The following is a 12,259-nucleotide window of genomic DNA, read 5'->3' on the forward strand; positions in this document are numbered from 1 at the left end:
GGCTTCTTTCTGTCAAATGGGGATGGGGGAGTGGAGGAGAAATGCTTCCTCCAGGGATGGTTGCGAAGATTAATGAGATGACAGAACCGGGGATGGCGTGGGACTCGGGAAGCTGGGCGGCTAAGAGGTAAGTTGTCTCGAGACTCGGGGAGGGCCTTACGCTGGATGTCCCGCTCCCGCCCAGGAAAACTCTCCAGGTGAAGATAGTTGACGACGAAGAATACGAGAAAAAGGACAACTTCTTCATTGAGCTGGGCCAGCCACAGTGGCTGAAGCGAGGGATCTCAGGTGAGGGCGAGGGGCGGGCTGCAGGGGAGATAAAAGGTCCAGGGTGTGGGGGCCCTTGGGGATCCATTGTGGGTGCTCCTTCAAACTCATGGATCTGAGCTTCCCAGGGGAGCGATCTCACTTTCTCTCTGTCTGTCTCTCCCCAGCTCTGCTGCTCAATCAAGGTGAGTGGAGTCACCTGGCTTTAACTAGACAGGGGACACTGGAGGGGGCATCTCCTGGGAGGGGCATGGCCTCGAGCTACCCTTCCAGGTCACGTTTGAGGCAGGTTGAAGGTGAGGTAAAGGTAGATTTGGGGCTGGGTGAGGGTTGGAGCTGGCCTTAGGGTTGGTAGGGCCAGTTGAGTTTGGGGTTACAGCTAGGGGTTCAGAGGCCAGTATTGTTTTGTTTGTAGTTAAGGTCAGAGTGGGGAGTAAGTCATAGAATCCAGTCTGGGTTTGTGGTGGGTCAGAAGAAATCAGGCTTGAGGTTGATTAGGACTGGGGTGGGGTTAGGATTTGAGATTAAGATTAGGACTCGGTCAAGGTTAGGGTTAAGATGGAAGTTAGTTTCGGGATTTGTGATTAGAATTGGGGGCAGAACCTGAGATTGGGGTGAGAGTTGGGGCTAGGTTCAGTGGCTTGGAGATAGTGAGGGACTAGATTTGGGGGTTGGGGTTACGATTAAGGGTGGATTAAAGATTGTAATAGTCAGCGTAAAACAAACTGCTGTAACAAATAGGCCCCAAATCCCAGTAGATGAACAGAAAGTCATTTCTTTTTTTCTTTTTTTTTAAGGATTTTTTAATTGATTTCTAGAGAGGAAGGGAGAGGGAGAAAGAGAGAAACATCCATGTGAGTGAAACATCGATAGGCTTTCTCCTGCATGCCCCCTACTGGGGATCAAACCCACAACCTAGGCATGTGACCAGATCAGGAATCCAATCGGCAACCTTTTGGTGCATGGGACAACACCCAATCAAATGAGCCACACTGGCCAGGGTAAAAGTCATTTCTTGCTTGGGCGAAGTTTTCTGAGAGTGTGCCTGGCTGGTTGGTGACTTTCTTCTGAGAGTTAGGGTTGGGTTGGTGCTGGACTTGGAGCAAAGGATCAACATACTTTATGGAGATAAAGGAATTCAGGGCCAGCGATAGGGGGTTTAGGTCCAATGTTTGTACTGAATTACAAGCACCCCCTGTTTCCTCACCCCCTCAAACATACTCTAGGATATTTTCAGAGCTTGGGTGTAGAGATCAGGGCTCCTCCCTCAAGAGTGGTGATGATGTTCATGATGTTGGTGATAACAATAAAGAAAATAACATTTCTGCCCCGGCTGGTGTGGCTCAGTTGGTTGAGTGTCGTCCCATGCACCAAAAGGTCTCCAGTTAGATTCCCAGTCAGGGCACAATCCTGGGTTGTGGGCTCAGTCCCCAGAAGGGGGTGTGCAGGAGGCAGACAATGAAAGTTTCTCACATTGATGTTTCTCTCTCTCTCTCTCCCTCTCCCTTCCTCTCTCTAAAATAAATAAAAAATAGATATTTTTTTAAAAATTTAAAGAAGAAAATAACATTTCTGACTATCATGTGCCAAGCACTGTTCTAAACACCATGAATTCTTTTAACCCTGCGAGGTAGGTACTATTATTGTGCCTATTCTATAGATATGAGCACTGAGGCACAGAGAGGCTAAAGCATTGCCCAAGGTCACACAGCGCCCACCATAGTAACGCCAGAGCCCACCAGCTGAACCTCAGGGGTCAGCCACGGGAGCTGGGGCACAAGCTGGGGGAGATGGTGGTCAGATAGGAGGCTGGGCAGGTGTCGCCAGGTGGCTTCCCAGACAGGCAGCGAAGGCATCACAGGCCCAATCAGGGTGGCCTCCCCAGGCTAACTGCCACGCCTCGTGCTGCAGGGGACGGGGACAGGAAGCTGACGGCCGAGGAGGAGGAGGCCCGGCGGATAGCAGAGATGGGCAAGCCGGTTCTTGGGGAAAACTGCAGGCTCGAGGTCATCATAGAAGAGTCCTACGACTTTAAGGTGATTTTCTGGGGCCTCGTTTTCTTGGAGTTTTGCCTGCGTCGTTCCTTTGGAGAGGGTCTAAAAGGGGATCTGCTGGGAGGGCCGTAAGGGAGGGGCAACCAAGGGGCCCAGGTCGGCCCCCAGGCCCCGCCGTAAGTACCGCGGACAGCGCACGCCTCCCTTCTCCCTTCTGCAGCGAGCACCGGGGCCTGGAAGGTGGGGACCCCTGAGCATGGGGTGTGGGCCCCAGCCCTAGTCCCCCTCCTGGGGCACGCGGGGGTGATCACAGGCAATGACCTCTTCCCCACCCTTTCACCCCCAGAACACAGTGGACAAGCTCATCAAGAAAACGAACTTGGCTCTGGTGATTGGCACCCACTCGTGGAGGGAGCAGTTTTTAGAGGCGATTACGGTGAGCGCAGGTAAGTGGGGCGGGAGGAGAGAGAAGGGGGGCGGGAGGCAGACAGGCACAGAGAGGAGCGGAAAGACAGGAAAGGGGGCAAGGAGAGAGGGACAGAGGTGGAGGGAAAAGAAGAACAGGAGAGACACTAAGAGGGACGGACAAACAGAAAAAGACAGAAAGAAACATAAGAACACAAAAGAGAGAACAGATGCAAACGAGGGAGACAGGCGCACAAAGAGAGGTACCCAGAGAATCACGGAGGAAGCCAGAGGCGGAGAAAGCGGGAGGGCTGTGGGGGAGGCAGGCGGCGAGCTGCAGGGGGCCGCGAGCAGCGGGGAGCCGGAAAGGAAGGCGGGCGGGGGCGGGGGTGCAGGGCTGAGGGGAGGAGGGCACCCCGCCCAGGCTTTCTCTTGACGTCTGGAGATTGGAGGGTGGAAACAGGTTAAATGGCGTGGCCTCCCCAGACGGAGCCTGGGCTCCTCTGTTGCCATGGAGACGGTCACCACAGCGCCCAGCTCTGCCCTCCTTAAGCTTCAGACGGCTTCCCACTGCCCCCCTGTGGCCGGAGACACTATGGCACATGGATCAAAGACTCAGTCCTTTGTGATACAGATTGGGGAAACTGAGACCCAGAGACAGAGGAGGGACTGGCCTGAAGTCCCACCAGGAATCCAGAAAGGGCTGATGGGGAAGTCGGGGCTTCTGTCCCTCGCACAGCATCAGTTTTCCTTCAGGGAGGCTTATCTGGTGGGAACTGAAAACATACAAGGAATCGTGGTCACAAAGAAACTGGCCGGCAGTGGGATCCAAAGAAACCAGGCTTCGGGGATAGAAACATAGCAGGTAGCAGGCCTAGAGACATCAGGTTGCAGGCCTGTTAGAAACGAGCTGGTGTCTCTCTCTAAGCCACATTTTTTGACATCTATTTCTGAGGGATCCCTGGCCCTGGCCCTGTGCAGGACATTGCTGGGGACAAAGAGATGACCATGACAGCTCAGGCCCTGTCCTCATGGAGCTCACAGTCCAGTGTAGGAGACAGACCTGTCACAGAGAGTGACAACCCAGAGTGGGCAGGGCTCGGATGGGGACCTGAGGAAGTTGCAGGAGTGTCTGACCCAGCTGGAAGGCCAGGGAGAGCTTCCTGAAGGAGGAGGCTTCTGAGCTGAGCCTTCAAATGGAAATAGGAGAGTGTGCCCTCTTTTCTCTGACCTTAGCCATGTCTCAGGGGTGTAATCAGTGGTAAACAACAGAAACTCAACCGCAAGTGGCTTAAGCACACTAGAGTTTATTTTTCTCACAGGAGAGAAAAAAAATCTGCAGGAGGCAACAGCAGCAACTTAGTAATGTCATTAAATGCCCAAGCCCCTTCCTTGTTTATCTTTCTGTTTCTCAGCTTTTGCCCTCATGGTTGCAAGATGGCTGCTGCACCTCCAGGTGTTGATTCTATGTTCCAGGCAGGAAGAAAGGAAGCAGGGGATCAGGAAGGGGCAGCACGCCTGTCCCGTTTGAATTTCCAATTCCATTTTCCTTGGGGTCACAGGAAAGACCTCATCTTTGAGATGTAACATGCAAAACTAAAAAACACACAAACCACTTAGTTAAGAATTTACAAATTCAAGCATTTATTTCTTTAACAAGCCAAGTGGCCAAGAAAAGTGGGAAAGGAATATATGACCTGAATCCCTGAATCTATCAGTCTCTCATTGCCTCCACTGCCACCGGGTATCCTCTGTCACTGACACTTTGAGGGGCCCTTGGATCAAACCATGGGAAGTGGCTTCCTAATTTGGTGGCTGGCCTGGCTTTTATTCCCTGGCTTGTTCTGAGTGACTGGTCAGGGGTTGCAGTGTCTCTTATCAGCATCCTTCCAGATGTAGTGCTTGGCACACTCAAGCGTGCTCATTGCTTTTCTTTCACTGCCTTGTGCTTGTCAGTGTAGGGCGAGGTGGACAACATGTCATCTGAGCTTTCCCATGACACAAGTCACTGCAGGTCAAAAGTGGGTCAAATTTGGTCACAACAGGTGGCACATACAACTCTAAGGATGAAGCATCCTTTATGAAGCTCAGAAAACACATCCACAACACGGTACCCCTATCAGGAAAGCTGGAGCTTTCCAGAAACCCTCCATCTATGCCTCATTGCCAGACTGGGTCACACGGCCACTGCTGCAAGATATTCTGGGAAAGCAAGTACTTAGCTTAGGACTGCTAGCTGCAAGGAATTTGGGGAAAGTGAAATTTTTATCTGAGGACAAGGCTGTTGCTAGCCTTAAGGGATTCTGGGAGAGTAACTAATGTTAGCTGGGTACATAGCTGTCTACCTGCAAGGGATTCTGGGAAACTGAGTACCTTTAGCTAAGCATGTGACTACTGTTAGCTGCAATCAAAGGAACTGAATATTTCTACCTGCAGAATATTTCTACCTGTGAATATTTCTACATGGCTATCAGTAGCTGTAAAGGCTTCTGGGAAAAGGAATATTTTTAGGTAGGGATATGGCCACCCCTAGCAGCAAGGGATTCTGGGAAGCTGGATAATTTTAGCTGGGTGTATAGCCTCCTGTAGCTTTAAGGGATTCTGGGAAAGTAAATATTTTTACCTGGGCCTATACATTCTCCTAGCTGCAAGGGATTCTGAGAAAATAATTCATTTTATATTTTGGGATTGGCTCTCTGGAAGTTGAACACAATGGGGCTCTAGGCGAGGAAGGAGGCATGGGTGTGTGCCCCAGCTGGGTCGTGTGCCCACAGGGGACGAGGAGGAGGAGGAGGACGGGTCCCGGGAGGAGCGGCTGCCTTCGTGCTTTGACTACGTCATGCACTTCCTGACGGTGTTCTGGAAGGTGCTGTTCGCCTGCGTGCCCCCCACTGAGTACTGCCACGGCTGGGCTTGCTTCGGTGTCTGCATCCTGGTCATTGGCCTGCTCACCGCCCTCATCGGGGACCTTGCCTCCCACTTTGGCTGCACTGTTGGCCTCAAGGACTCCGTCAACGCTGTGGTCTTCGTGGCCCTGGGCACCTCCATCCCCGGTAACCCCCTGGGAGATGGCCTAGCAGGGTAGGGTCTCAGAGAAGTCAGGCAGTGAAGCCTAAGAGAAAGGTCCTGCAGAAATAAGGTGGTGGAATCATGTAGAACTCGTGTGGTGGGTCCCAGAAAAATATGCTGGTGGGGTATAATAGTAACTAGGTGGGGTCCCATAGATTCACTGTGTGAGTGGATTCCCCAAAGCAACCAGGTGGAGTGAGCCATAGAACTAAGGAGGTGGGAAATGGTAGAAGCCTGACGATGGATTCCATAGAAACAAGATATTAATTTCCCTTTCTCTCCCCTTGCCCCGCCAAGAAACCAGATGGAAGGTTCCATAGAATTATGTTGATGGGCATGATAGGAACCAGGCCAATGAATTTTGAAGTTTTTTAAAAAAAGATGATGGAACAGAGTAGAAATCAAGGTTGAAGGAGGGGGGTGCCATAGAAATAAGATAGTGGGGTTTCAGAGACTATAGCTTATGTCCCATCGAAACACAATGACCATGATCGCCTCTTCCCAAATAAGCCCCGGTGAGAGTCCCTTAGAAACCAGGTGGCTGAAATCCCTACAGGAATAGGGAGACCAGGTGGGTGGGGAGCCCAGCCTTTGTTTCCACATCAGTCAGTTGGTGGCGCTGTCCGCCTAGAAAGCAGGAGGTGGGTCCAGTTGAAAGCAACCGTGTGGGAATGGTTGGTTGTCTGATGCCTGCCCCCTAGACCAGAGGCCCGAGTTATTAGCAAGATGTCCGGGAAAGGGTGGGGCCATAGAAACCAGACATTGCTTGGCAGAAACCACTTGGGGAGTGGACAGGAAAGGGGTTGCACATAGGTGGATCCTAACACTTGTTTTGTCCAGCCTGGTAGCAATGGGATGACTGGGCTCGTAGAAAAACAGGTGGTGGGGTCACGGGAAACAGTGATTCCCATGGAAAGCAGGCAGCAGGCTCCACAGAATGCAGAGGTGGGTCCCACAGAAAGTAGACTGAGCTTCACCGAAAGCAGGCAGCGGGTCCCACAGAAGGCAGGCAGTGAAGCCCAGTGAATGTAGACAAGTCGCACCTAATAAAGCAGGGAGTGAGTCCCATGGAAATAAGGCACAGTGCTGTGCAGAAGGCAGGCGGTCGGTCCTGTAGAGAGCAGGTGTGGGGATGGCGACCGACTTTGCCTCGTGGGTGGGGCCCAGTCTCGAGCCCTTACCCCAGGACGCGCGGGGCTACAGGGGCGGGAGGCGGGGCCTGGGTCCCCGGGGCGCGAGGAGAGTGCGGGTGTTAACGGCAGGCAGGCCCCGCCCTTCTGACCCGCGTGCCTCCGCCCCGCAGACACCTTCGCCAGCAAGGTGGCGGCGCTGCAGGACCAGTGCGCGGACGCGTCCATCGGCAACGTGACCGGCTCCAACGCGGTGAACGTGTTCCTGGGCCTGGGCGTGGCCTGGTCGGTGGCCGCCGTGTACTGGGCGGTGCAGGGCCGCCCCTTCGAGGTGCGCACCGGCACGCTGGCCTTCTCCGTCACGCTCTTCACCGTCTTCGCCTTCGTGGGCATCGCCGTGCTGCTGTACCGGCGCCGGCCGCACATCGGCGGCGAGCTGGGCGGCCCGCGCGGCCCCAAGATCGCCACCACCGCGCTCTTCCTGGGCCTCTGGCTCCTCTACATCCTGTTCGCCAGCCTGGAGGCCTACTGCCACATCCGCGGCTTCTAGCGGCCCCCCAGCAGCCCCTCCCTGCCCCGGAGCCTCCCCGGTCCCCTACCAGCCACCCCGACTCCGGCCCGCCCCCGGGAAACCTCCGCGCCGAGGCCCCTCCCCGCAGGAGCTCCCCTCGGCGACCCCAGAGAATCCGCCGCCTCTCCCTAGACACCAGCCGGGACCGTCCTCCAGAGAACCCCACCCCCACCACCGTGGACCGACCGGTGTGCCCCGGGGCCTCAGAGCTCAGCCCTCCCTGGGGGGCCCTTGGAGGGGGCTGATGCGCCCTTTCCCCAACCTTCAGGGAGCTCCGCTCAGCCCCCCAGGGAGGGGGGAGGGGAGGGACAGGCGCGCGCGAGCACAGAGGGGGACACACCTTCCCTGATTTCTCCACTCAGGCCCTTGGGAGGACGCTCATTCTCGAGGCTTGGAGAAGGGAGGGGAGAAGTTTGGGGTTTCGGAGCTGGAGGGGGCATATTTGGGACCTGCAGTCTCTCACATTCCAGCGCCCCCACTCTCCACTACCTCTGAGAGCCCAGCCACGCCTCTGAGGGGTGGCCTGTGTGTGTATATAGCGTGTTTGGGGGAGGGGGTCGCGGGAGGGTGCATGTCTTGGGGAAAGGGGGGGGGTGGCAGACTTTCCTTTTCAAAGGGCAGCAGACTCCCCCAGCCATGAGAATCAACTTTGGGGAGGCGGCCAAGAATCAAAGGGAGTCCAGCCATCGCCCCTGACAATCTCGAAGGCTCATTTTGCCCTCAGTGCCAGCCGATCCGGCAGGACCCTCGAAGAGGAGCCGAGGGTCCAGAGGACCAATGCTACAAGCCAGCACACGCTGCCACATCTCTGCCTGATGGGGAGCAGGGGCGGGCGGGAGGGTGGGACAGGGACCAGGGGTCCGGGTGGGCATTTTTAACTTTGGAGGCCACCCATCTGTTGGTAGGCCGTCTGCATTTTCTTACTGTTGATGTTTCCCCGCCCAAAGGACACACTTGGGGCGTGGGGAGTGCTGCCCACTTCTTGGACCCTGAGGATGACTCTGCAACCCCATAACACCCTGCTTCTCACGGGTTTTTAGCGTTCCGTCGTCCTGTTGTGCATAGGCCCCGCATCCCAGGCCTGTTCCCCTTCTCTACTCCCCTTCTCTACTCCCAGCTCATCAGCGCCAGTCACCGTCTCTTTTCTCTGTGATTTCTGTAAAAGTTGCCATAAAACTTTGAAATTCCGCCTGGGAAACAGCCTTCCCGGGAGAAGTTGGGATTCAGGAGGAGCGAGCTAATGAGGTCTTTGATTGAGATTTTCCGCAGCTGTGAAGTAGACCAGGTGATCCGCGTTTTTCCAGGCCCGCAGCCCTGGGCGGGACGCACCGCTTTCCCCAGCCACGCCCACCCCGCCCGGAGCGCCCTGGCCACGCCCCGGAGCGCCCTGGCCACGCCCCCGGAACGCCTAGCCACGCCCCTACCATCAGCAACAGAATATTCCTCTTCACAGGGCATCCTGGGACTCAGTTTGCCCGAGCAGGAGCTGGGGGTGATGGGGTTTCCTGAATAAAGCAAGTAACTTTCTCAGAAAGCTGGAATAGGAGGAGGAGACTCGTGAGTTGCTGGCTTTTTCGTGCAAGTGGTTACCATGAATGGAGTACGGGGCTTTGGGGAGTGAGGAGAGCTCAGAAGGACCAGTTATAAGAGACATTATCAGCCACGCTAGGGGCTTGGAATTTGTCCTAAAAGCAAAGGGGAGCTTCGGAAGGGATTTCAAGTGGGGGATGGGGCGGGGCAGGCAATCGTATCTGATTTACGTTTTCCACTGTTCCTTCTGGCTACCTGTGGGGCTGGAGACTGGGGAGATCCGGGAGGGGGCGTTCCTGGGGTCGGGTGGTAGGAAGGAAGATGGTGAGAAGGGGGTGGTTCAGAGAGAGAATGGATCGGGCCCTGGCAGGGAAGAGATGGTGCACTCACGTCGACAGGCCTGGGAGGGTTTACTGAGGGATATAAGGGGCGGACAGGGTTAAGGAAAACCAGAGGGAAGGTGCAGTGCCCGGGGCACGAGCAGAGGGCGAAGTGACCGCCCCGAGCTTGAGAGCCTGAGCTGAGTCACCTGCACCCTTGAGGCTCTAGCTGTAGCGGAGGAGAGGAGTAAGACACCCCCAACCCACTCCCCAAAGAGAAGGGAGGCAGAGAGGGAACACCCCAGCCTTACTCTCCTCCCACCCAGCAGTCTCCTGCTGGAGCCTCCCGTTGGCTCTCAGCTTCTCGGGGGCACAGAGAGGAGGGGGAAAGGTGGGGAGTCAATCCGGGAGGGGTGATGGGGAGTTTTCAGAGTGAGGTATCTTCTGGGCTTGGGAATGAAGGTGAGGTAAGTGGGAGGAATAGGCTTGGAGAATATGCTGGGTTCAGGGGGTGCGTGCTGTGGGACGTCCAGGGATGTCAGGGAGGGGACACCTGGAGCTCAGGAGACCTGGCTGCGCTGGAGAGACTTGAGATTTGTTGGCCATGGGGTGTCACCAAGCCTCAGGAGGGGTAGGACTGCCCAGGGAGAGGGTGCAGTGTGAGGGGCACGAACAAGTACCTTGAGGGGCTCCAACATCTGAGGGGTGCGTGGAAGGTGGGAGAGGTGTTGACAGAGGGGTAGGTGGTGACCTGGGGCACTTGAAACCGAGGGAAGAGAGTTTCCAGAATGAGGGCGTGGTCCACAGGGTGGGAGGCGGCGGGCTGAGGAGTGACCCTGGAACTTAGGATTTGCCCGGAGCTGTTGGGTGGAAGGTGGGGGCAGGAGTCAAGCTGAGTGAAGAGGGAGTAGCAGTTGGGGGAGCTGAGTGAGCGCATGTAGACCACGCTGGAGAATCTTGGAGGAGAGGGGGCGTTGCTGGAGGAAGATGGGGCAGGAACAGGCTGTTCCGCCAAGGTGGGGACAGTTGTGAAGCAGGAGGGCGCTGAACGCAAGGGCATTCAGCATCTGGGGGACTGGAGTTCGTGAGAACGGTGCCACCAGCAGCTGGCAGTTATGGAGAGCCCACGATGCCAGGCTCTATGCCGGGCTCTCCTAGGCACAGGCTCGTTCAATCCGCCACCAGGCTTAGCAATCACTCCCGTTGCGCAGGTCAGGAGACTGAGGCCCAGAGAGGTGAGGCTACTAGGAAGGGCAGAGATGGGAGACAGGGGGGTCCAGGGTGCACAATGGGACAGTGACACACTTCAGGGGTGCAGAGGCTGGCAGCAGGGAGATGAGTGAGGTCTCAGCCTTAGTGCTGGGTGTACCCAGATGTGGATGAGATGAGAGGCCTTACAGATGTCCCTTCATCCCACCTCAAAGGTGGTGATTCCCACCTGGGTGAAGGAGTTCCAGGGGAGCAGCTTGGGAGTGATTTAGATGATTTGTCATGGAAGGCAGCACAGCACGAAGATTTATTTCCTGTGTGCCTCAGTGTCCTCATCTGGAAAATGGGGACAATAACAGTAATGGCACTAATGGTACCTATTTCACAAGGCTGTTGTATTAAATTATAATTTATTAGAATTTTATAGAATATATTATATTAAATTTTATATTTTCTCATAAATCACATTAAATTATATATATTATATATATTAATTAAATTATATTATATATATATATATAAGAATAATACCTGGCACATAGTAAGTGCCCTATGGATGGAAAACAGTTATATTTGCCAGGTGTTCCCAACTTGCCTGTTCACTTTCATATTCCATATTCTCTCTCTTACACACACACACACACACACACAGCCCTCCACTCTCCATCCTGGAAGGACAGCCTCAGAAGAACAGACATGCAGAGTACCCATGAACCTGCTTTACCACCCGAGTCCTGGCTGCTAGACCAGCAAACCCTGGGAGAACTGGATGGGGGGGGGGGGCTAGACTTTCCCTCCAGGCCCTGGGATTCATTTATTTTTTTCTTAAAGATTTTTTAAATTGATTTTTAGAAAGGAAGGTAGAGAGAGAGATAGAGAGGAGCATCCATGTAAGAGCAGAACATTGATCAGCTGCCTCCTGCACGCTCCCTGCTGGGGCTCGAGCCAGCAGCTGGGGCATGTGCCCTGACCCCTCACCAGGGATCAAACTGGCAACCTTCTGTCACACAGGATGACACCCAACTAACTGGGCCACACTGGCCAGGGCCCCTGGGATTCTTTTTCTTTTTTTTAACCCTCACCCAAGGATATTTTTTCCTTTGCTTTTCAGAGAGAGGAGAAGGGAGAGAGAGAAAGAGAAACATCGACGTGAGAGACACATCGATTGGTTGCCTTCTCACGTGCCCTAGTTGGGGCAAGGGACTGAGCCTGCAGCCGAGGCACGTGCCCTGAATGGGATCGAACCTGGGACCCGTCAGTCCACAGGCTCACACTAACCGCTGAGCCAAACCAGCCAGGGTGCTCTGGGTTTCTTTAATTCACTTTATCCATTGTGTGCCTGACACTGCTGGGGACACTGCAGGGACCCAAGTGTCCCTGTGCTCACCGGGTCACAGCGCAGTGGGGGGCGCATGCCAAACGGTGCAAGAGGTGGTGGCCAGGTGGGACTTGTGAGGGCAAGGACTCTGGAGCAAGACCCCAGGGGGAAGCAGATGGCACAGAATTGGGGGAGGCGAGTGTAAGAAGGGACTGTGAACAGAGGCCTGCAGGCCGTGGGGCAATGGACAAGGGATGGCATAGCACCCGGGGCTGCAAGGGGAGCACTAACACCCCCAGACTGAGGGACGAGAGGAGGGGGTGACTTCCAGAACCTGGAGAGCATGTCTGTCTGTAAGTCCTTATTAGGGTGGCTTCCTGTTAACATTTTGATTAATAGATCCGAAATAATTGGGGTTTAAATAAGATGAATCTCTTTCTGGTATG

The 12,259-nt window shown here is 54.8% G+C and overlaps 1 protein-coding gene across 1 annotated transcript in view; it reads left to right on the forward strand.

The window, feature by feature from the left end:
- SLC8A2 (solute carrier family 8 member A2) overlaps positions 1-8,989 on the forward strand; it is a gene marked incomplete at its 5' end in the record, with an annotated part of 24,103 nt that extends 15,114 nt beyond the window's left edge. The window contains 6 exons of the mRNA XM_081118483.1: positions 185-288; positions 435-452; positions 2,179-2,303; positions 2,608-2,707; positions 5,441-5,719; positions 7,039-8,989. Coding sequence (XP_080974609.1) covers positions 185-288; positions 435-452; positions 2,179-2,303; positions 2,608-2,707; positions 5,441-5,719; positions 7,039-7,415 — 1,003 coding nt within the window. The 3' untranslated portion in view covers positions 7,416-8,989. The remainder of the gene's footprint in view (positions 1-184; positions 289-434; positions 453-2,178; positions 2,304-2,607; positions 2,708-5,440; positions 5,720-7,038) is intronic.
- Positions 8,990-12,259: the final 3,270 nt, after the last annotated feature.

Source organism: Miniopterus schreibersii (assembly GCF_964146895.1).
Source record: "Miniopterus schreibersii genome assembly, chromosome: 18".
NCBI lineage: Eukaryota > Metazoa > Chordata > Mammalia > Chiroptera > Miniopteridae > Miniopterus > Miniopterus schreibersii.